The sequence below is a fragment of the Culex quinquefasciatus genome, chromosome 2, assembly GCF_015732765.1.
Source record: "Culex quinquefasciatus strain JHB chromosome 2, VPISU_Cqui_1.0_pri_paternal, whole genome shotgun sequence".
Classification (NCBI taxonomy): Eukaryota; Metazoa; Arthropoda; class Insecta; order Diptera; family Culicidae; genus Culex; species Culex quinquefasciatus.
Genome location: NC_051862.1, coordinates 101,623,655 through 101,645,706, shown reverse-complemented (window position 1 = coordinate 101,645,706; position 22,052 = coordinate 101,623,655). Strand labels below are relative to the sequence as shown.

Genomic DNA, 22,052 nt, shown 5'->3' with positions numbered 1-22,052 from the left:
CTTTCTGACCCTACCCTTTGCTCGCACCAATTACGCCTTCAATGAACCATTCTCCAGCATGTGCAGAGTCTTCAATCGGTGCTACTCGTCTTTCGATTTTAATTTGTCTCGTCCTGTTCAAAAACTTCAATTCTTGACGTTTCTCCGAGAAGAAAATCCCCGACCCCTTAACCCTCTAGTTTAGGTTTACACTCGTAGCTTATTTATTTATTTATTTATTTATTTATTTATTTATTTATTTATATTGTATGTAATTTTCGTTAGCTTATTAGGTTAGTTTAAGTAATTATGTAAAAGCCTTTTTGTCATTTGGACTGTAAATCTGTTGACAATAAAAAAAGAGGTTTTGTGCCTATTTGAGAAGGACCCATCGGTTGGCGATCCACTCAAACGGGCTTTTCCCTCCAAACAAAACAAAACAAAACATAAAGTAATGCTTTGCTAAGAAGTTTCTTAACACTTTTTGTTTTCAGGAAACCAAGTTTGTAAGTCTTTTTTCAAGTGCAAAATATCCTGCAGATTGCTGTGAAACGGATTGGGATGCGGCTTTAGGAGCATTCAGTGCTAGTTTTCGAGGACTCCGAAGTGCAAAATTGTCCTCGAAAGAGTATTTGCGGACAGTACGATGTGTACCTTAGTGACCAGTGAATGAGGACGACCAATAGTGTGTTGTTGGTAATTAAATATATGCGTAAAAAAAATGTGAAACAAAAAAACAATTTTTAGATTTTTTTACCGTTATTTAACAGCAACAAAAGAAAAAAAATACGTGATTCCCATTTCATATTAACAAGGATTTCGCGTGACAATCATGTGCGATGACACTTGAAGCTATCGTGAGAATTTCACTTAAATTTACCACATCGCATTTTGAACCATTTCGATATAATTTTCACATGACATTCACATGCGAAGTCGAATGGGGCAGATTCATGTGTAAAACATGTGACATTACTATGTGCCTTTCTTTCAGTGTATGGAATAATGAAGCATCGAACGCATTGAAAACTAATAAATAGGCATGTGAAATCCACAATTAATTATTGTTAATATTGCATGAGGCGTCAGGCAAATCTCACGGGAAATTCATGCATACTTGACATGATGTGACAGTGAACAGCCATCAAGATTCGGCTTGCTGGTGTTAATCAGCCACCGGGCGTTCACGTCAATGTTGCATGAAATGCTATATGGAAAATAATCACATATATTTTCATGCAACATTGTGGTGAACAGTTTTTTGAGTGATAGCAGCTTCTGTTGATAGGGCGCCAAACATCTTTGGAGTAGTCTCGAAACTCGCGACATCTAATACCTGCAGGCCAGATTGAAGATGTGAGGGCTTTGGTTCTTAACGACGGGTCGATTTCCACTTTGAAGGAGATGAATGCCAACGACGATTTATCCTTCCAGGAAGGGACAAGGAGTTGAACCGCGGGAACACGTTTAATACCGAAGACATCCGTAACCATTTCGGCAACTTCCTGTTCTGTCACGTCATTGGCGTTATTAGACAGATGCAGTGCCAACTTTCGTTCGTGCTGACTGTTAATCCTTAGGCGAGGCTTCACTTCAGAAGATTTTTCATGCTGCTGTACGACGGTCTACGAAAGAAGTTTACGATCATCAGCATTACCAAAAGATGTTTCTTGCGACGGGGCCTCGGTTACAGTTCTTTGAAGTGCACTCTCAAGATGATTCACGATTTCGTACAGCTTGCTCACCTCGGTTCTCAGGTGCAGCTGTGGCTGAATGGTTACAGTGTTTGCTTTGTAAGCGAATGGTTCTGGGTTCGATTCCCATCTGCTCCCATCGAGAAAGTTAAGGACATAGAAATACTTGAAATGCTGAATATAAACGAAAAATCAAAGTCGCCGAAGGCGGGGTTCGAACCCCCGTCCTTTGGATTGGTAAGCAAAAATGCTAACCACTGGGCCATGGCGACTTGGTGAGCATAGACTGGAATTAGGAATACTGTTACAACCAACCCGCAACGCCTTTCGAGGTGTATCCTAAGGTTCTACCTCTCCTACTAACATTGAGTCCAAAACCTCCCTACAAACATCTATACCACTAAGGTGACGTAGGGGTCCTTGCGCACTTTAGATAGGTGTTTACTAACGATCCTTCATATCCCTGAGGATAGCTTGGACCCGGCCTGGACCCCCTTATGCCCTGGGCTGTATTACACACTCATCAAAAGATGAAGACATGGTATCTCCCGTGTTGGATTATTGTTCCGGATGAGGGTCTAACACAACCAGACCAAACAGAGGGATAAGCGTTGTGGAGCCTTCCGGTGGTGGGGCGTCCTCCAAATGCTAATGCTAATGCTAATGCTTGCTCACCTCGGTTCTCAGGTCTGCTACTCCAGTTTCAAGCTCAGCAGTTTTCAGGCCATTGACGGTATTGCGGAACTTGGAGTTTGACATAAGCTTGCACATCCAGCGAATGTTGTTGTGATCACAGGCGTGATGTTCAAGCTCCGACAATCCTACACATTTCGCGTGGTAATGATGCCCTTCCGTACAGAATCCTTCGCAAACGATATGCAGCATGCTCAAAGCGATAGCCATATTGCATTTTCTGCACACTTTCCCCATCGTCAAAATACTTCTGGACGGTACTGTATAGAGGTGGGCAAATAAAGAGCGAGCCGCTCAAAGAGCCGATTCACTGAAAAGAGCGAACGAACCGTGGCTCACAAAAAAAGAACCGTGGTTCTTTTTTAAACTCCGGTCTTTTGAAAGAAACGTTTCAATGCGGCATGAATTTCGTTATGAATATAATTTATTGAATTTCCATAAAAATGTTGTATTAAATTTCTTTTTGAGAATTGAAAAAAAAAATCAAATATTTCAAAGCTTATAAAAAAAATTTCTGAACAAAATGAAAAAAAAAAATCATTGCACAACTGATTGTACATTAAAGTTTGAGAAATAATAATTGAGAATAATTTGTAAAATATTTGTAAAATATTACCAAAAATCTACTGAATACTATAGAGGTTTTGGAAAAAAATCCTTTTGTTCGATTAAACTTCAGCGTTTGTACAAAAGAGCAAAAGAGTTCACAGAATATTTTCTCCAAATAAAATATCTGCATTAGTTCAATTCTTACAGAAATAAACGCAGTTTTAAAATTAATCGCAATTTTTCCAGCATCCTAGATTTAAGTTTGGATGACATTCAGTTTATCGAATGTTCTTGACATAGAGACCACCAAGACTTATGGTTTTCAAGAGCATCTTCTCGTTTTCAGTTTTAATTTTTGTTAATTAAATAATTTATAAAAGTCCAATGTGAAATAACTTATAAAAAAAACCTTTTCATCAAAATTTTGAAAAAGAGCGAAAGAGCCGTTCAAAAGAACGGCTCTTTTTGATGAACGAACGAAAATGAGCGGCTCCTAAAAAAGAGCGGTTTTGCCCACCTCTAGTTCTTACGCCAAAAAGTTACAGCTTTAGCCACTCTGGAACCGATTCCGGAAAATCTGCAGATTGTATGGGAAAAGTTACGTCAAATCAAATTTTGATCACAGGAGGCTGAATAAGCAAAAAAGTTAAAAACGTCAACAAATAAAAAAAAGGGCAGAACGAAGTATGTCGGGTAAGGCTTGTGTTATATGAAAATTCAAAAATCTGTATCTTTTGAGGGCATTTTTTGATCGATGTGGTGTCTTGGGCAAAGTTGTAAGTATGGATAAGGACTACACTGAAAAAAATGATACTCGGAAAAAAATGGTGATTTTTAAGTTAACTTTTTGTCACTAAAACTTGATTTGAAAAAAAACACTATTTTTAGTTTTTTTTATTTTTTACTATGTTTAAGGGGACATAAAATGCCAACTTTTCAGAAATTTCCAGATTGTGCAAAAAATCTTCGACCGAGTTATGAATTCCCGATTCATTACTAATTTTTTCAAAAAATCGAAGTTGCCATTCGGGGAAATGGATTTATCGGGTAAATGACATTTCGGGAATGTGTCTTTTCGGAGATGTGGCATTCGGGGAAATGTCTTTTCGGTAATGTGGGCTTCGGGGAAATGTCATAGATTCTAAGAACTTTAATTTAATTGAAACATTTACCTGTTACACGCTCAGTTGCTTGGAATCTAATTCGCCAGTCGTTATGATGAAAAGCATCCTGAACCACATTCCAGAAGACATCGGATCCTAGTGGCAAAGTTATGCAGTGCAATAGAATCGGTATTGAAACTTCGCATATATGAGAGTGCTCCGCGTTACATAAATTCCACAAGCTATAAATAAAGTGTAATCATTACTACGAAAATAAAAAAATAATCGATTTTACTTTTTAATTAACAAATTTTCTTGACACCAAATAAAGAACCCTCGATCGTCACGTGCGGCCTTCACGAATGCATCGCCGTGTAAAACCATGATCTTTAAGCATTGTAAGGTATAGTACAATATATCTGGTTTATCAATAGTTGGGAGTTCCTTCAATAGTTGATGAATATATTGGAGTGATTGTGGAAGATTGTCAATTGAAAATTTAAACTTTCCCACAGATGTATGCCAAAAGTTTTCACCGTCCGCAAGATCATAGTGTGTATCGTAAAATTCCTCGTCTCCCTCACAGGTGTCAATCACGGTAGGCTTTGCAATTTGTACTGTAGCGGTTGCTGTGGAGATTTTAATTTGTGTAATAAACAGAGAAAAAAAAATTTATTAATGAATTCTTTCAATATTTATTTCTGTTAATGGCCTATCACAATCACTTTGCTTAGAATAGTTAGGTTGCGTAGAATATATAAGATGCTACAAAAAGTACGGTTATTAACTTAGAAAACTTGCTGGGTAGTTGCTATGCAGTTGTTTGTTTACCTTTGATATGGAAATGTCAACTTACCGTAGATTTTGAAATTTTCCAAACCATACGTTTCTAATTTCGTTAATTCAAATTCCTAAGCTAAGTGCATTTTTTCAAGTAAAGTGATTGTGGTAGATAGGCCATAGGAATTTCTGCGCATGCTCAAGTCGAGAGGAAGCATACACTTTGGGGTCCCCAGAACAGATTCATGTGCACATTTTGAATTTTTGCAAAATATTTACACAGAGACTTAAGTAATTAGACTTAGGCTAAATCCGGTATATTCAGGACTGTAAATCTTTTTTATATCATTCATCTATTTACATAGAAGGTGAAGAAATGCTGAACGAATCCCTCTCCTTTGTTCTGCTTCGTACTAGCTGGATGTTATTTTCATGAATTACAACTTAGGCATTTTTGATAGATAACAATATGTTTTCCTGTCTTCAAATATTTTTTCATGTTTAATTAAAGTTTTCCCTAGATTATGTCCTTCGGAAAAGTTTAAAAACGCGATGAGCTATTTGCAAAAAAAAAATGTTTAAAAAAATAAGTTATTTGTGGGCAAGACGGCCACCCGTAATTAGTACATTTTATTTGATATAGGTTATATTTTGACGGTTTTTTGCAAATTAAGACATATTTGTAGATAAGGAAAAGCATTTTCAATAAAACTATCCGTGTTTAATCAAAATGCTGTTAACTACCATTTCGACAACATTATTTACTGTGATATAGCAAAACTCATCGAATAGTATTTATGAAATCCTATCAAACTTTTCATAAAAATCGCTAATTTAGTATTGTTTACAAAAAATTACAGTTTTCCATAACATGTGGTCGCAATATTATGAAATTCACTGGGCCAAAATATGAATTTTTTTAAACAGCATTTTTATTTCAGCATTTTCCTTACATTTGAAACTTGATTTTTTCAACCAAAATAATTATTATGTTCAGAGAAGTCTGTTCAACAAACCATGTAGGTATTTGGGTGGATTTAGCAAAGTAATTAAGTTAATTTATAGCACTGACCGTCTTACCCCACATGGGTGGCCGTCTTACCCCGCGTATTTCATATATACAGCAATTCCCCACGAAAACAGCATGGAAAAAAACAAAAGTGCTCGGACCGGGCTCAAAATTTTTCTGGGGGTTCCCTGGCCGAAATAATTAGACCCGTATTTTTTTGTTTGGCCATTAGGGTGACCTACGGCGTGTTAGGGTGGTCTGAAAAATAGCAATTTTCGTCGATTTTCGCAAAAACCACTTTTTTCGAAAAATCATAACTCCTTGCCATTTTAACCGATTTCAATTGTCTTATACGCAAATGAAAGGTGATAAGTCGGCCTTTCAAAGAAAAATAGCAAGAAGTTTCAAAAATCTAGCCTAATATATGAAAAGGGCGTATGAAACTTTAAAATGCCGTTTTGACGATGTCTGGACCAAGAGCCTATGTCTGGAAATATTTTTATCGGATTCCCCGGACATTTTTACATAACAATGGGATAACTAAAAAATGGGAGGAGTTCATTAACAGGATTCCGAGATATGATTTTTTGCAAATAAAATCCGTGTTTTTCGACGCGCCGCGCGCAAGAACCGGAAAATGACGAAATCGGAATTTGCGTATAAGACAATTGAAATCGGTTAAAATGGCGAGGATTTATGATTTTTCGAAAAAAGTGGTTTTTGCGAAAATCGACGAAAATGGCCATTTTTCAGACCACCCTAACACGGCGTAGGCCACCCTAATGGCCAAACAAAAAAATACGGGTCTAATTATTTCGGCCAGGGAACCCCCAGAAAAAATTTGAGCCCGATCCGAGGACTTTTGTTTTTTTTTCATGCTGTTTTCGTGGGGAATTGCTGTATATATATACAGCAATTCCCCACAGCATGGAAAAAAACGAAAGTCCTCGGATCGGGCTCAAAATTTTTCTAGGGGTTCCCTGGCCGAAATAATTAGATCCGTATTTTTTTGTTTGGCCATTAGGGTGACCTACGGCGTGTTAGGGTGGTCTGAAAAATGGCCATTTTCGTCGATTTTTGCAAAAACTACTTTTTTCGAAAAATTATAACTCCTCGCCATTTTAACCGATTTCAATTGTCTTATACGCAAATGAAAGGTGATAAGTTGGTCTTCCAAAGAAAAATAGTAAAAAGTTTCAAAAATCTAGCCTAACATATCAAAAGGGCGTATGAAACTTTAAAATGCCGTTTTGACGGTGTCTGGACCAAAGAGCCTATATCTGGAAATATTTTTATCGGATTTCCCGGACATTTTTACATAACAATGGGATAACTAAAAAATGGGAGGAGTTCATTAACAGGATTCCGAGATATGATTTTTTGAAAATAAAATCCGTGTTTTTTGACGCGCCGCGCGCAAAAACCGGAGGATGACGAAATTGGCAAAAAATCAACTTTTTTCACTAAAACTGCAATAACTTTAAAATTTCAGCGATGACCTATACATGTCTGGGTACCAAAATTTTCGTAATTAAAAGGCCAACTTATCACCTTTCATTTGCGTATAAGACAATTGAAATCGGTTAAAATGGCGAGGAGTTATAACTTTTCGAAAAAAGTGGTTTTTGCTAAAATCGACGAAAATGGCCATTTTTCAGACCACCCTAACACGCCGTAGGTCACCCTAATGGCCAAACAAAAAAATACGGGTCTAATTATTTCGGCCAGGGAACCCCCAGAAAAATTTTGAGCCCGATCCGAGGACTTTCGTTTTTTCCATGCTGTTTTCGTGGGGAATTGCTGTATATATATATTTGAATTGGTCAATACTATCAAAAGTTATGAGATTTTGAAGAAAAATAGGGGCCAAATGACTACCCGAGCGTTTGAGTGTTAATTAAAAGTTGGGAACAGAGTTTGCAGGTGCTTTAAGAATCGAGTAAATCTGCTGAAGGAAAAAAGTTACAAAATAACCCTCGAAACAGCAAAAAAAAAATATTAAAAGAAAACCCGAAATGGCGCGAATTCTTGTAAAAAAAATGTGGTTGAGGCAAAAATTTACTAAAATTGACACTTTATGGACCACCCCATCTAGGCGTAGGTCACCGTAATGGGCAAACAAAAAATATACGAGTATAACTATTTCGGCCAAGGAACCCCCAGAAAATTAAACTGGTAGTGAGAGGGCTTTAAAATGGTCATAGTACATACCAACGTCTGCTTCGGATAGTGTAACCGATCGCGCAACTGCTGTCACTATTTTCTCTGATGGCATTATTGCCGCTAAATCCAACTGCTCTGACACTGTTTCTACAGTAGCTGTCATGATCTGGAAGAAAAAGTCTTGTATTTGTACTGTATTTAAATGCATGCAAACGGTACATTATACACCAACGCTATTGGTATGACATTAGACATTGATTGATAAACCAAACCGCACTGAAAATATTGCCGTTTTTTTTTTCTCGTACTCATGGTTACATGCAACTGAACACGGAGAGACTGTGCCCAGAAATTTTAACAATTAAAATTGTTGATTTTACTTTCGTAAATTTTAACAAAAACGTACTTGTTACTGCCAATATTCCGTTAAAATAACTAAAATTCAGTAATAATTTAATAACCTGTTTGTTGAAAATGCTAGAGGCAAAAAGCTAACAGATTTCCCGAACTCGAATGAACGTGCTCGACTGTTAGCTTTGGTTTTAGGAAAATCAAAAATTTTGTTGGTTGAATGTAATTAACAATTGGTTGAATATTTAAAAGATGAACTTGGGTTTGTTTACGTCTGTCATTTGAAGTCAGGATTCGAACGAGAGCGGTCGATTTGTTGAGTTTGTGTTGTTAATTATGAAGTGAGAGGATGTGAAAGGTGAAAATTACACTATTTGATTAATGTTGAAGTGGCAAATCAAAGTGTTGCAACTGGGGAGGTGGAATTGGTGAGTTGGTTTGTTGATGATTTCTTTGCAGGTGATAAACTATAAAAAGCAAGAGGACGACCTTCGCCATGAGGACCTCTAATGCGAGGGGACTTTATGATAATGTTTGGTGGAAAGAGAGGGGCAGTGGAAGGAAGAGGCGGACCAACTCTTGCACGACAATACTTGCACGGGCAAATTTAACAAAATGTTGGTTAATCTAAGTAAGTATGGTTTTAATTTTACACAACAATTAATCTATTGTGATTTTAATTAGAAAACTGGATCATTAGGATCCATCGTGCTAACGATGGATACAATTTAAATGAACCATTATTTTTTTAGAATCATCAACCATAAAATACATGGAAATGCGTACACATTATATCAAAATAAAAATTCGATGGTGGGAAATGTCTAAAAAAAAAAATTATAAAAGATATACAAAAGAAGACATTAATATTTTAAAAACGCTGTTGAAAAAGACAGCTCAATAAACTGGTAAGTAAAGCTCAAAATATTGTTTTCAGGAATCGGAGTACGTTGAATAAATTGAATCAAATGCAATGAAAGTGTGTTGCCAAAAGTAGTTGTTAAATTAGTGCAAACTTGGTAAGTAGCATTATTGATATTTCTTGTTAATAATTACATTTATTTACGTTCCTTTTATCAGTTTAGAGCCGATTTTTTTTTTATTAGATTAATAATAAATTTCATATGTCTATTTGCAGCAAAAGGTTCGCCTTGGTGTAAATTCTGTGTCCAACCACAAGAAAAATAACTAAACATGAGACCGTTGTAGATGATGACGACTTATCGGATGATTTCAAAGTGATGGTAAGTGAATACAACACTTAATTGTATGCAACATAATAAAAATATAAGCTTAAAACTTGGTGAAAATTTTACTCGGTTTCTACTTTTAAGGAATTTACGAGAAATTAAACATCTTTTTTGAACATGTTTAACAAAATTTGTAAAATGCTTTTTTATTATATTTGTTTTAACATTAATCAAACTAAACATGTTTTATAATAACAATTAAAAAAATACAAATAAGTACAAGTACAACGAATTAATTTGTGAGGCATTTACTGTAAATTCAATAAAAATATTGCTAACAACAGCTAATTACTGACTACATGTACGAATATTTTTCTGTATTCAAGTAAGACATATGAGCAGTTCTCTAGGATTTCGGTCATTCGATTTTTTTTGTATTTTTTAATCCGTCTGAAACTTTTTTGGTGCCTTCGGTATGCCCAAAGAAGCCATTTTGCATCATTAGTTTGTCCATATAATTTTCCATACAAATTCGGCAGCTGTCCATACAAAAATGATGTATGAAAATTCAAAAATCTGTATCTTTTGAAGGAATTTTTGATCGATTTGGTGTCTTCGGCAAAGTTGTAGGTATGGATACGGACTACACTGGAAAAAATAATACACGGTAAAAAAATTTGGTGATTTTTATTTAACTTTTATCACTAAAACTTGATTTACAAAAAACACTATTTTTAATTTTTTTATTTTTGATATGTTTTAGAAGGCATAAAATGCCAACTTTTCAGAAATTTCAGGTTGTGCAAAAATCACTGACCGAGTTATGAATTTTGAATGAATACTGATTTTTCAAAAATCGAAATTTTGGTCGTAAAAATTTTCAACTTCATTTTCGATGTAAAATCAAATTTGCAATCAAAAGTACTTTACTGAAATTTTGATAAAGTGCACCGTTTTCAAGTTATAGCCATATTTAAGTGACTTTTTGAAAATAGTCGCAGTTTTCATTTTTAAATTAGTGCACATGTTTGCCCAGTTTTGAAAAAAATATTTTTGAAAAGCTGAGAAAATTCTCTATATTTTGCTTATTCGGACTTTGTTGATACGACCTTTAATTGCTGAGATATTGCAATGCAAAGGTTTAAAAACAGGAAAATTGATGTTTTCTAAGTTTCACCCAAACAACCCACCATTTTCTATCGTCAATATCTCAGCAACTAATGGTCCGATTTTCAATGTTAATATATGAAACAATTGTGAAATTTTCCGATCTTTTCGAAAAAAATATTTTTGGAATTTTCAAATCAAGACAAACATTTTAAAAGGGCGTAATATTGAATGTTTGGCCTTTGTGAAATGTTAGTCTTGATTTGAAAATTCCAAAAAAAATTTTTTCGAAGAGATCGGAAAATTTCACAAATGTTTCATATATTAACATTGAAAATCGGACCATTAGTTGCTGAGATATTGACGATAGAAAATGGTGGGTTGTTTGGGTGAAACTTAGAAAACATCAATTTTCCTGTTTTTAAACCTTTGCATTGCAATATCTCAGCAACTAAAGGTCGTATCAACATAGTCCGAATAAGCAAAATATAGAGAATTTTCTCAGCTTTTCAAAAATATTTTTTTCAAAACTGGGCAAACATGTGCACTAATTTAAAAAAATGAAAAACTGCGACTATTTTCAAAAAGTCACTTAAATATGGCTATAACTTGAAAACGGTGCACTTTATCAAAATTTTAGTAAAGTACTTTTTGATTGCAAATTTGATTTTACATCGAAAAATGAAGTTGAAAATTTTTACGACCAAAATTTCGATTTTTGAAAAATCAGTATTGATTAAAAATTCATAACTCAGTGATTTTTGCACAACCTGGAAATTTCTGAAAAGTTGGCATTTTATATCTTCTAAAACATATCAAAAATAAAAAATTAAAAATAGTGTTTTTGTAAATCAAGTTTTAGTGATAAAAGTTAAATAAAAAATCACCAAATTTTTTTACCGTGTATTATTTTTCCAGTGTAGTCCGTATCCATACCTACAACTTTGCCGAAGACACCAAATCGATCAAAAATTCCTTCAAAAGATACAGATTTTTGAATTTTCATACATCATTTTTGTATGGACAGCTGCCGAATTTGTATGGAAAATTATATGGACAAACTAATGATGCAAAATGGCTTCTTTGGGCATACCGAAGGCACCAAAAAAGTTTCAGCCGGATTAAAAAATACAAAAATTAAAATTGAAGAAAAAAGACCGATTTCGTAGAGAATTGCTCATATGTTAAAAATATAGCTAGAAATTCGGCCCAGCCTGTATCGTTAAATAATTAAAAAATATATATATAGACACTAACATAAATTATCTTTAAATAAGAAATGTTTTGTTATAAACCACTAATAATTTGCTGCATGCAAAAATATTTCATTTGATACAACGAAAAAAAATGTTAAAAAATGAAACGAACTGTTTGACTCATGCTTCGATTTGATTCGATTTGAGTTGTCCGTTCTCTGATAAACTCTATGTTCTCTAAATCAAACTAAAAAGTTACCCCGTTGATTTAACACCAACTGATATCAAACCACCGAGGTTTAAGTGTAGTGGCTTTGATATCTACGCCAGTGAGAACTGTTAATCCAACAGGACTGCTAAGTATCATTAGTTACAAACTTGTTTTCTGCCCGATCCACACCATTGTCACAACAACTTCGGTTTGGGTGACTAGATCATGTCACAAAGCTGAGCTAGCTTACAGTGGCTTACAGTCATCCCACATAATCGGAACACCCACAAACTCGATAGGATTCAAAATGCAACTTTTCTTTCGACCCTACTATTGACGTAGACTACGTCTTACTCGAAGGTACTGGGGTGCCATTCCAAAAAACCCGGCCCTGGAATACTGCGTCATCCGTCAAACGCTTATAACTTCCTTCCCTCAAATCGAATCGGCACGATTTCTGCTGCATTCGATTCGAAAATTATTCAGCAATTTGATATTAAATTTTTGATGTTGGCAAAATTATTTTACTATTGAAAAAACCAGGGCTGTGGAGTCGAAGTCGGAGCCGGAGTCGGTGGAGTCGGGTCTTTTTGACCCAGTTAACTCAATCCGAATTCTGAAACGGAATCTAATTAGAATCGTATACAAATTCCGTTTCAAACGCAACAACCGGTTCCGTGTTCGAACCGGTTGTTGCGTTTGAAACGGAATTTGTATACGATTCTAATTAGATTCCGTTTCAGAATTCAGATTGATTTGACTGGGGAGGACCTAGAGTCGGAGTCGGAGTCGGAGTCGTCAAAACTCGAATAGCTGGAGTCGGAGTCGGCTAAATTTTATGAGCTGGAGTCGGAGTCGACAATTTCTGATAAACCCGGAGTCGGAGCTGGAGTCGGGGTTATCTTCATCGGAGTTATCTTAAATTCAATAAAATTTATGAACATTTTTATTGTTTTTTTGTTATAGTGCAAATTAATTTACATAACTTTTAAGTGCCTTTTTTTTTAAACCTGATTTTGATTTTTTTCTGTTAATTTATTTGTTGATTCATGAAATTTATCAGATGCCATTATGTTTTCGTAACATTGGATAGCCATGACTTTGTTATTTCACTATGATCAGTAAATAATAAATTTCCCCTCATTTACCCATGTTTTTAGTTTCATAACTCATAAAATTATAAACAATTTTCGTTGTGCAGACATTTTTATTAATATTCAGTTGATGCTTGACTCCCTCCTTTTGCTTCATTCAATTCAAATTTCACAAAATTTAAAAACAAAGGATCACTATCAGTACTTAGCTAAAATTATACATTATAAAACATTGGTAAGATTTACCATTAAATTATCAACTATTAGGTCTATCAATCTATTACATGGAACTCAACATGCTCATTTTGTATATAAATAAAAAAAATCAAAGGGTCGTGTTGTAAATATTTGAAACTGACAGAAAATATAAAAAAAATGCAACTAATTTTGAAATCATCACTGAATATATTAAATATATCGATTTCCTTAATGTTTACTATTTCTCTACAAAAATCTGAAAGTGTGGATCCATAAAAATATCCTTGAACAAATCTAACAAATATTTATTTTTCAATGTCATATACCGGGGTAGCATTGATAAAACTTGATTTTTTCAAATATTATTCAACTGGTAAGGATTTTATCATGATTTATATGTTTAAACTATGTACTGGGCCGAATCACAAAATGTCTATGTATGTAATTTCAAATAAATTCAGTAGAGCTTTGCAATATAGTTACGTAAACTGTTTATTTTAATACCAGGGTGACTTTGATGTTAGTTACTTTGCTTCTTAAAAATTTCAGCCTAAATGTAAGCAAAATGATTTTATATATTATATCACATCGATTATGAAGGCTAGGTCTCTTTGATTTTTTTAAAATAACAATTAAATACAATTTGTTTAACTAGTTTATAAACTTTCAACATTACTTTTATAATGTAAATTTCAGGGTGATTGAATAAAAAATCCCATAATTCTAAGAGCAGAATCCAATTTTACTTCTTGAGGTACTCTGATTTTGCAAAATCATTTTGTAAAAAAACTTCAACTGATCAATGTCACCCTGGTTTACAGGTATACCCGCAAGTCCCGAGCAGGGGTAAATAACACGGGAATACCAAATTTTGGTATTACTTGGGCAAATAACAGCGACCAAAATGTGCCCTTGGTTGCCCAGTAATAGATGGTAAAATACCATGAAATCATACCAAAAGCTTGTATGTGGAAGGGCACAACAATACCATACCATGTTATTCCAAAGGTAAAATAATACCACAAAATAAAATCATTTCAATACCAAGTTGAGGTCTTCTGGATTTTTGAACATTGCTTGAATACCAAAACTTGGTATTGTCATGGTTTTTATTTTAGGTATTCCCGCGCCCTTGGAAAATCATATTTTGGTATTCCTGTGGTCTTCCACAAACATGATATTGGTTTGATTTCATGGTTTTTTACCATCTATTACTGGGCAACCAAGAGCACAAGTAATACCAAAATTTGCTATTTTCATACCATTTTGAGTGCAGCAGTTGCAGTTAGTGAAAAAAACGTAAATGATCCATATGCAACAACCAAATCTACTCACCTGATGATTCCATGTTGTTTTTAGTGATATTCTTCACCACACCGAATGCATTTGTCATTGATGAACGGCTGTACTTGAAGTTCTTGAAGCTTCTGAAAAATAACAAGATTGAAAATAAGTATTATAAAATGAAACTGGATTGAAATTCACCAAAATTCAATAATCTGTTGATTGACTCGTTTTTCAAAGTATTTGGTTATCCCAACTTAGAAAAATTTCAACGTTTTTGAAAAAAATATTAGTGGGTATATCACAAAAAAAAATTTAAATCAGCTTTAACATTTTTGGGTTTCAAGTCATTTTAGCGCAAAATTAATTATCTCGTCAAAAATTTAAAAAAATCCATAGTTTCAGAGAAAATTGATGAAACCTTTCAATACCAAAATAATACCAAAATGTGGCATCCTGACTTAGAAATTTTTCCACAATGTCAAGTCATTTCTGTAGGGGGTATATCAAAAATGTTTAAAATCATGTTTGAAATTTCCGGTTTTCAATGAAAGCATTCGCTTTGAGACATCGTTTTAGTGCAAAATTAATTATTTTGTCAAAATTGGTCAGAGGAAATTGATAAAACACCTTAATACCAAAATAATACCAAAATGTGGCATCCTGACTTAGAAATTTTTCCACAATGTCAAGTCATTTCTGTAGGGGGTATATCAAAAATGTTTAAAATCATGTTTGAAATTTCCGGTTTTCAATGAAAGCATTCGCTTTGAGACATCATTTTAGCGCAAAATTAATTATTTTGTCAAAATTGGTTAAAATTTTCCCATAGTTTCAGAGGAAATTGATAAAACACCTTAATACCAAAATAATACCAAAATGTGCCATCCTGACTTAGAAAATTTTCCACAATTTTAAGTCATTTCTGTAGGGGGTATATCAAAAATGTTTAAAATCAAGTTTGAAATTTCCGGTTTTCAATGAAAGCATTCGCTTTAGACATCATTTTAGCGCAAAATTAATTATTTTGTCAAAATTGGTCAAAATTTTCCCATAGTTTCAGAGGAATTTGGTAAAACACTTTAATACCAAAATAATACCAAAATGTGGTGTTCGACCATTGACAAATTCTGCAATTTTGCAATATCAAAACAATACCTTAAATTGGTATGATACCACATTTTGCTCTTGCATAATCCTTAAGACAAATTTTTAAGGGTCCAGGAATACCAAAATTTGGTATTGATACCAGAGAAAGGTATTATTACGCATTTCCCTTGTTATTTACCCATGCTCTGGGTGTGAGCTGAACATGTGAGTGATGTTATTATTACTTTCCATTTCATTTAATTTATTTCGTTGTTTAAGCATTACTTGTGAGAAGTTATTTTAAGCTGAGATGTGGACTATCTTTGAACAGCTGATTCATTCAAAGTTGGGAACATAGTTTGAGGGTGCTTAAAGTATCGACTACTGAAGGAAAGTTACAAAATAACCTTCAAAATAGCTAATAGGTGGGGGATAGTTAGTGGATTGGAAATTTTATTTCAACATTTTTTTAGATATTCTTAATATTGAGTTAGTGCTGGAGTCGGAGTCGGAGTCAACAATTTGTTAAAAGCTGGAGTCGGAGTCGGCTAGAGTTGGCAGGCCGGAGTCGGAGTCGTTTGAACCTGAAAGCCGGAGCCGGAGTCGAAGTCGGCTTAACTCAGAAAGCCGGAGTCGGAGTTGTCTAAAACATGACCCGACTCCGCAGCCCTGGAAAAAACTCAATGTTTTAAAATATTTTCAAAATGCAGAGATTTTGCAAGCAAAATGTCGGGACGGGACGGGAATGTCAAGTACCTATTTTGAGAAGAAAATCACCCGAGCACCCGAGGGGAAGTAGCGAGCCGAGAACATATATAAGAAAGTGCACGTCTCAGACGTCGGACCGGCAGCAGCAGCAAGAAAGCTCAGCCCAGAGCAACAGCAGCAGGAGAGAGACCAGAGCAGCAGCAGCAGAAGATAGAGGGACCCGAACTGCAAAAGAAGCGCGCATCGCCTTCTCGTCAACCAGTTGCCTCTCGATGGCCGAACCGATTGGATCTCCTGGGGAAGGGGGTGAGGACTTTCCAACTCTTCGGAGTTGCACTCACTCCCCGTACCTCGTCCCGCCCGGGACGAGACAGCGAAGGCGCCATCCAGTTGCCTCTCGAAGGCCAGACCGTGTGGGTGGTAAAGCAGGAAGGGGGTGAGGACTTCCCAACTCTTCGCAGTTGCCCTCACTCCCCCTACCTCGTCCCGCCCGGGACGAGACAGCAACAAGATGAGGCGCGCGCCTGCTGCCTTCTCGCCGCACTGTTGCCTCTCAATGGCCGGACCGTGGATCTTCTGAGGAAGGGGGTTAGGACTGCCCAACTCTTCGGAGTTGCCCTCACTCCCCGTCCCTTGTCTCACCCAAGACGAGTCGGCGAAATACCTTTAAGCAACAAATTTTGGTCTTCGGGGGCGACGGACTTTCTGAGGCTGCTCACGCCCCAATCCCACTTCCACCCCTATATTCTTTTGCCAACAATCGTTCGTTCTTCTCTTTCCTTCCTCTCTTTGGTGTTGGTGTTTGAAGAGACTTTCTAGTCAGAAATTTACCAACACATTCAAAGTATGTTTACATGGCAGCTGCGGATTTGTTTGCAACAGATGAGCTAACTCTTTCTAGCAAAAGTTTTATTGACATGAAATACGACTTCAAGCTTGTTTTTTTTTTTTTTGAACTTCCGTCCCATATTTCGCAGGGGCTCTGACAGTTCAAGCTCGATCATGCATGATCATGGTTTGCATCAGGACAGGAAACTGTGACTAGGAAATAGTCTTTTTCGAGTTTATATTTATTTACTGGGCCTATAAATTTGTGTTTGGCATGGGTCTTCCAGTTAACTCACTCGGAATTCAATTCGTTTATTAATTCTGTTTCAGAATTACTTTACTGAGTAAGTTACTTTCCAAAATTATTTTACTGGGTTGGTCATAAGGGTGTGTGAGTTTTGTCGTGTTGGGGGTTCCATCTCCCATTTATGTTCTTATTCCGTAAATCTATTTGAAGTACTAGCTAATTCTTCAAAATTAAGATATGGAAAACCCTACACTCAAACTCAGAATAACCCGTAAAAGGGTACTTTCCATCCTTTTTTCAACTTTACCCGTCGTCACCCTTTTGAAAGGGTACGAGGGCGAAACCCTTCAAAAGGGTACTGGCCAAGTACCCTTTCAAAAGGGTACTTTTGTCATGGGACGGCGCGCTCACTAGCGACATCTATGAGTCAATCGTGATTTTTTCAACCAGTGGCGCCATCTGTTGGATTTTTTAAATGCAGTTTATTTGAATAAAGTTTCAATTTAATTAATTTATTTATCAGAAACAATTACCCAACAGTTATATATGATACTACATTCAAATTTTAATTTCCATGGAGTCCTTTTTGGGCCGCAGCTTATCAAGCTGATTCACCAATTTTTGAACTTGGACGGTTTCTGTCCCTTTGCCCAGATCACGTGCACCAGATCGTTCACGATCGAGTGATCGGTTGGTTCGTTGGCCGCCAGCTTGCGGCGGAACACGATCGTTGTGGTGCCTTCCACCTTGAACCCTCCGGTTTCGGTCAGATTCGACTTGCCACCCCAGAAGGCGTCTACTCGCGGCGTGAACCGATCACGGGTGTAGTAGTCCCATACGCGGTGAGTTACCCAGTGGGCCGTTTCGATCACGATGTCCGTGTAATCCATCGTGTTGAAGTCGTGCTGCGTTCGGAAGTCCTCCTCCGTTCCGTTCGTGATTTCGCTGTGATCCGACGCCGACTGTTTGGCCGAGTGCAGCAGCGAAGGCATCGTCCGGTAGGGTTTCTCCGTCTCGTCGACCTTCCGCTCGACCTGCAGCAGATCGTTGATCTCGTCCCACTCGAGCTGCTTCACGTCCAGCTTCGGCGGAGTGTGTGACGTACTTGTTTGTCCCGTTGGCCGCCACGACGAGACTTGGTGAGACCTCCTTCAAGTCGCGTCCACTGAAAATAAAAAGAAGTAATCCAATTCCTAAAATTTAGGAATTTGCCAACTTCTGCCAGAGAAGTCATCCAATTCCTAAATTTGTTGGCCCAATTTAGGAATTCTGATACTTCTTTGGAAAAATGAGCTTAAACTGACAGCAAAGCTTCTCTTGCGCAAATGCGCCATCTGATATTGAAACTCGGAATTATTTTTCAGAGCTTAACAGCCTGAACTTTCCTCTTTCTTTTGTTCTCGAGAGAAGCTGTTCAAGCTTGACTTCACTGAGGAAAAAGAATGTAAGATTTTCATAAGTCCACATCTTATGTACTGCCTGATTTGAGTATCCACTAGCCTCTCGCGATTTTCATAGACAATCTTATGACCGTCACTATAAATTCATATGGTTATAACTAAACTTTACTTATGAATTTGGTCCACTGTTGATAGACTATGGACTTCATAAGAAATTCTTATGGAATTCATCTGTAATTTGTCAATGGTTTTCGCGTAAGATGCTAGTGTGAATTTTTGACATTTCATGATGGCGAAAGGACGGATCTTGCAGACCGGTTCCGGTAACAACTACACAAAGCTGTTGCGCCGCTCTGAGTTTCTGATCGGACGAATCAATCTTCTTGTTTACCGCGACATCCAAGGCTCAGGTAAGTTCTGTGGCGGGTGTTTCGTGGGTTTTGGTTCGAAGTTAAATATTTTATTTGGGTATTTTCAGGTAACATTAACGACCGTTGGTTCCGACGGCGGCCCTCCTCAGCATCCTCCAGAAGGATCCGGAGAATAGCATCGATGAGGACAGTTCCGTGCAGCGACTGGTCGAAGGTCGGAGAAAACATCTCTTCGAAGCAAAAAAGGAAATGAAGTTTTGGGTATAATACGATAGTTTAAAAATATATACGTTTAAAATTGAAATTAATTTTTGTTTTCATTCAACAAAAAATAAGAAAAATGGTTATGAAAAACGAAGTTTGTTAATATGATCTCCATGAGCATTGCCATATATTCTGTACACAATTCCATCTATGAATGTCATAAGATAACTCAATGGATATCTTAAGTAACGGCTTTGTCAAATTTCCCCTCCCAGCCATAATAAAATCTTATGACATCCGAATAAAATCCTGATGTCGAAAGGTCATAAGACGTTCTTATGGATTTGGCCAGTTCTTTTTTCTGAGTGTTCCGAAGTGCGTATACCGCTTTTAAAAGGATAAAATGTACCCTTTTGCAAAGGGTAAACCTCGAGTACCGTTTAAAAGGATACTTTTAACCCTTTCAACCGGTAACTTTATTTTTGAGTGTATGTCCCGAGGGGCAGGACACAGTTAATCAATCATTTTTACACTAATTAATTAGCGCTGATTTTCGTCAACTAGCTAATTGATTAGCGTTGATTTGACATTCCATTCCCATCGCATATTAAGTTATCTTGTCGTTGAGAAAAGTCATTTTGACAACTTGAAAATGATCTGAACCGCAGGAAAACACTAGACTAACAAAGTAATCTGTTGTGCGGTTTTATCCGGTGCAGGCAGGTTCCGGGCACAGCCGGAGCATGGATTTCGGCATGGCCTTAACTAGCAGCAAACTCTCGTTGGAGGCCTGCTAAATCCGACCAATTTGGTGCTGCACAAGAAGGCGAATGTTCTGAAGATTTTGGCCAAATGAGAGCAGGAGGAGCGCGGAAAGAGGCAGCAGGCCTGCCAGTTGCGGAAGCTAGACGATGGGATCGATAAGCAGGGCACGGCCATGGTGTCGTAGGGACCAAAACAGCTGATCTAGAACGCCGCTGGAAAGGAATCGGAACGATGGATAACCCATAACCATGAAAAAGAAGACCCGGCACGGCACGGTCCAATACTTTCGAAACAGAAACAAATCAAGTGTGCAACAGCTACTACCGCGGCCAAACTCCCGCCTGTCTCCCTTCCGTAAGCGGGGCCCAGTCCAAGAAAGGCCTAATTGACGGGGCTATCAGGACTCCGGCTCCGAAATGGACGCCTTTTTCGACGTCGGGAGACCGACATGATTGGCATTCGCCAACACCGATGTCGGTTTGTCTTCCGCGTCCAATCATCCTTATCATCCCCAACGGCTAGTTTCAAACTCTACTGTTGCGATCTCGGCTGCGATTCTGTTCCGGTAACAACCGACATTTGCCCTCGCCCGTTGATCTAAAGGCCGGCGGATGTACCGCAGCGATGTGCTGGTGTGGTGGAGGCGACATTGTCTGCGCTGCCCGTCGTAGAAGTGAACGTGAGATCACATGACAGTGGCATGACCGCGGGCTCCACGTCCGAATGATGGTTTTTGCAGGAGAACATATTTGTTTTTTTTTTATTTTTCAAATTTTGAGTTATTTAGTGTAACATTAAATAATTTTCCAACAAATGTCCACCCCTTAGTTGGGCTTTTGCTTCAGCAGCGTTTCATACAGCTCGTCGGCCTCCTCGCCGGTCTTGACCCACAGCAGCACCGACGTCGGCGGTGGCTTCGTCTCCAGGACCTGCACCTTCCCGTCCATCTTTTTGATGTGCAGCGTTCCGATGCCACGGTCCGAGTAGTTGCAGTTGGCTGTGACCAACAGCTACTGCACGGCTTGGAGAAGATGCTGTCCTTTTCCTTGACCGGCGTGAACTCCACCTTGAACGATTCGTCCTCGTCGTCATCGGTGGTAGCCTTTTCGTCCGGCTTACTGTCCTCGGTGGGTTTGACCACGTTGGGGAATCTGAAGCCCGTTCCGGTCGTGGAACTTTTCGAGCCAAATCCGAAGCTGAATGGTTTGTCTGCCGGTGGAGTCGTTGCCGCGGCCGTGTTTGTCGACGTCGCTGGCTTGACACTTTCAAAAATGAGTCCGCTAGCGGCCGGCTTTACGGCCGTTGGCTCCTTTGTACCCACCTTGCTGATCTTGAAGATCGGCGTCAGCTTGCACACCGAATTCTCCTTGACCTTCTCCGAAATTCAAGCGGCCACGACCAAGTTAAGCGTCTTCACGTTGGGCTCATACTCCTTATTCCCGGTGTGCTTGCCGGCGGAACCTGCTGTGTCCTCCTTCTGCGGGCTTCCAACCCGGGAAAAGACCTGCTTGCTCGGGTCGGTCGTGGCAAAGATGCTGGCTCCCCGCGCGGACGTCGTGGCCGCCGTCCCATTCGTAGGTCACTGTGAAGCGAAAACGGACTGGTTCCTCCCTCAGCAGGTTTCAACGCCGGTGTCTACGTCACCCCGGCGAATCCCTTGATTGCACTTAAACACCGACGACGATACACCGCTGCCCGCGGAATCTACCGGAATGATGCGTTTTTTCGGCTCATCCTCGGACGTCTGGACAAATCAGCCCACCTCCTCCTCATCGTTTCAGTTGCCGTGGTTCAGGTCGGACTGTGCACCGCGTTTGGCCATCTTGCCTAGAGAGTTTT

The 22,052-nt window shown here is 37.8% G+C and overlaps 1 protein-coding gene across 14 annotated transcripts in view; it reads right to left on the bottom strand.

The window, feature by feature from the left end:
• Window positions 1–22,052, bottom strand: part of LOC6045498 (protein unc-79 homolog) — a 279,959-nt gene that overhangs the window by 152,423 nt on the left and 105,484 nt on the right. For 10 of the 14 annotated variants that reach the window (XM_038254242.1, XM_038254241.1, XM_038254239.1 and 7 more), the window contains 3 exons: window positions 8,019–8,136; window positions 4,314–4,647; window positions 4,088–4,260 (listed from right to left, as the gene is read on the bottom strand). In XM_038254242.1, the coding sequence (XP_038110170.1) occupies window positions 4,088–4,260; window positions 4,314–4,647; window positions 8,019–8,136 (625 nt within the window). Of the gene's footprint in view, window positions 1–2,348; window positions 2,677–3,432; window positions 3,493–4,087; window positions 4,261–4,313; window positions 4,648–8,018; window positions 8,137–22,052 lie in introns of those variants that run through there. The other 4 variants (XM_038254247.1, XM_038254248.1, XM_038254249.1 and 1 more) reach the window with 2 other exon arrangements.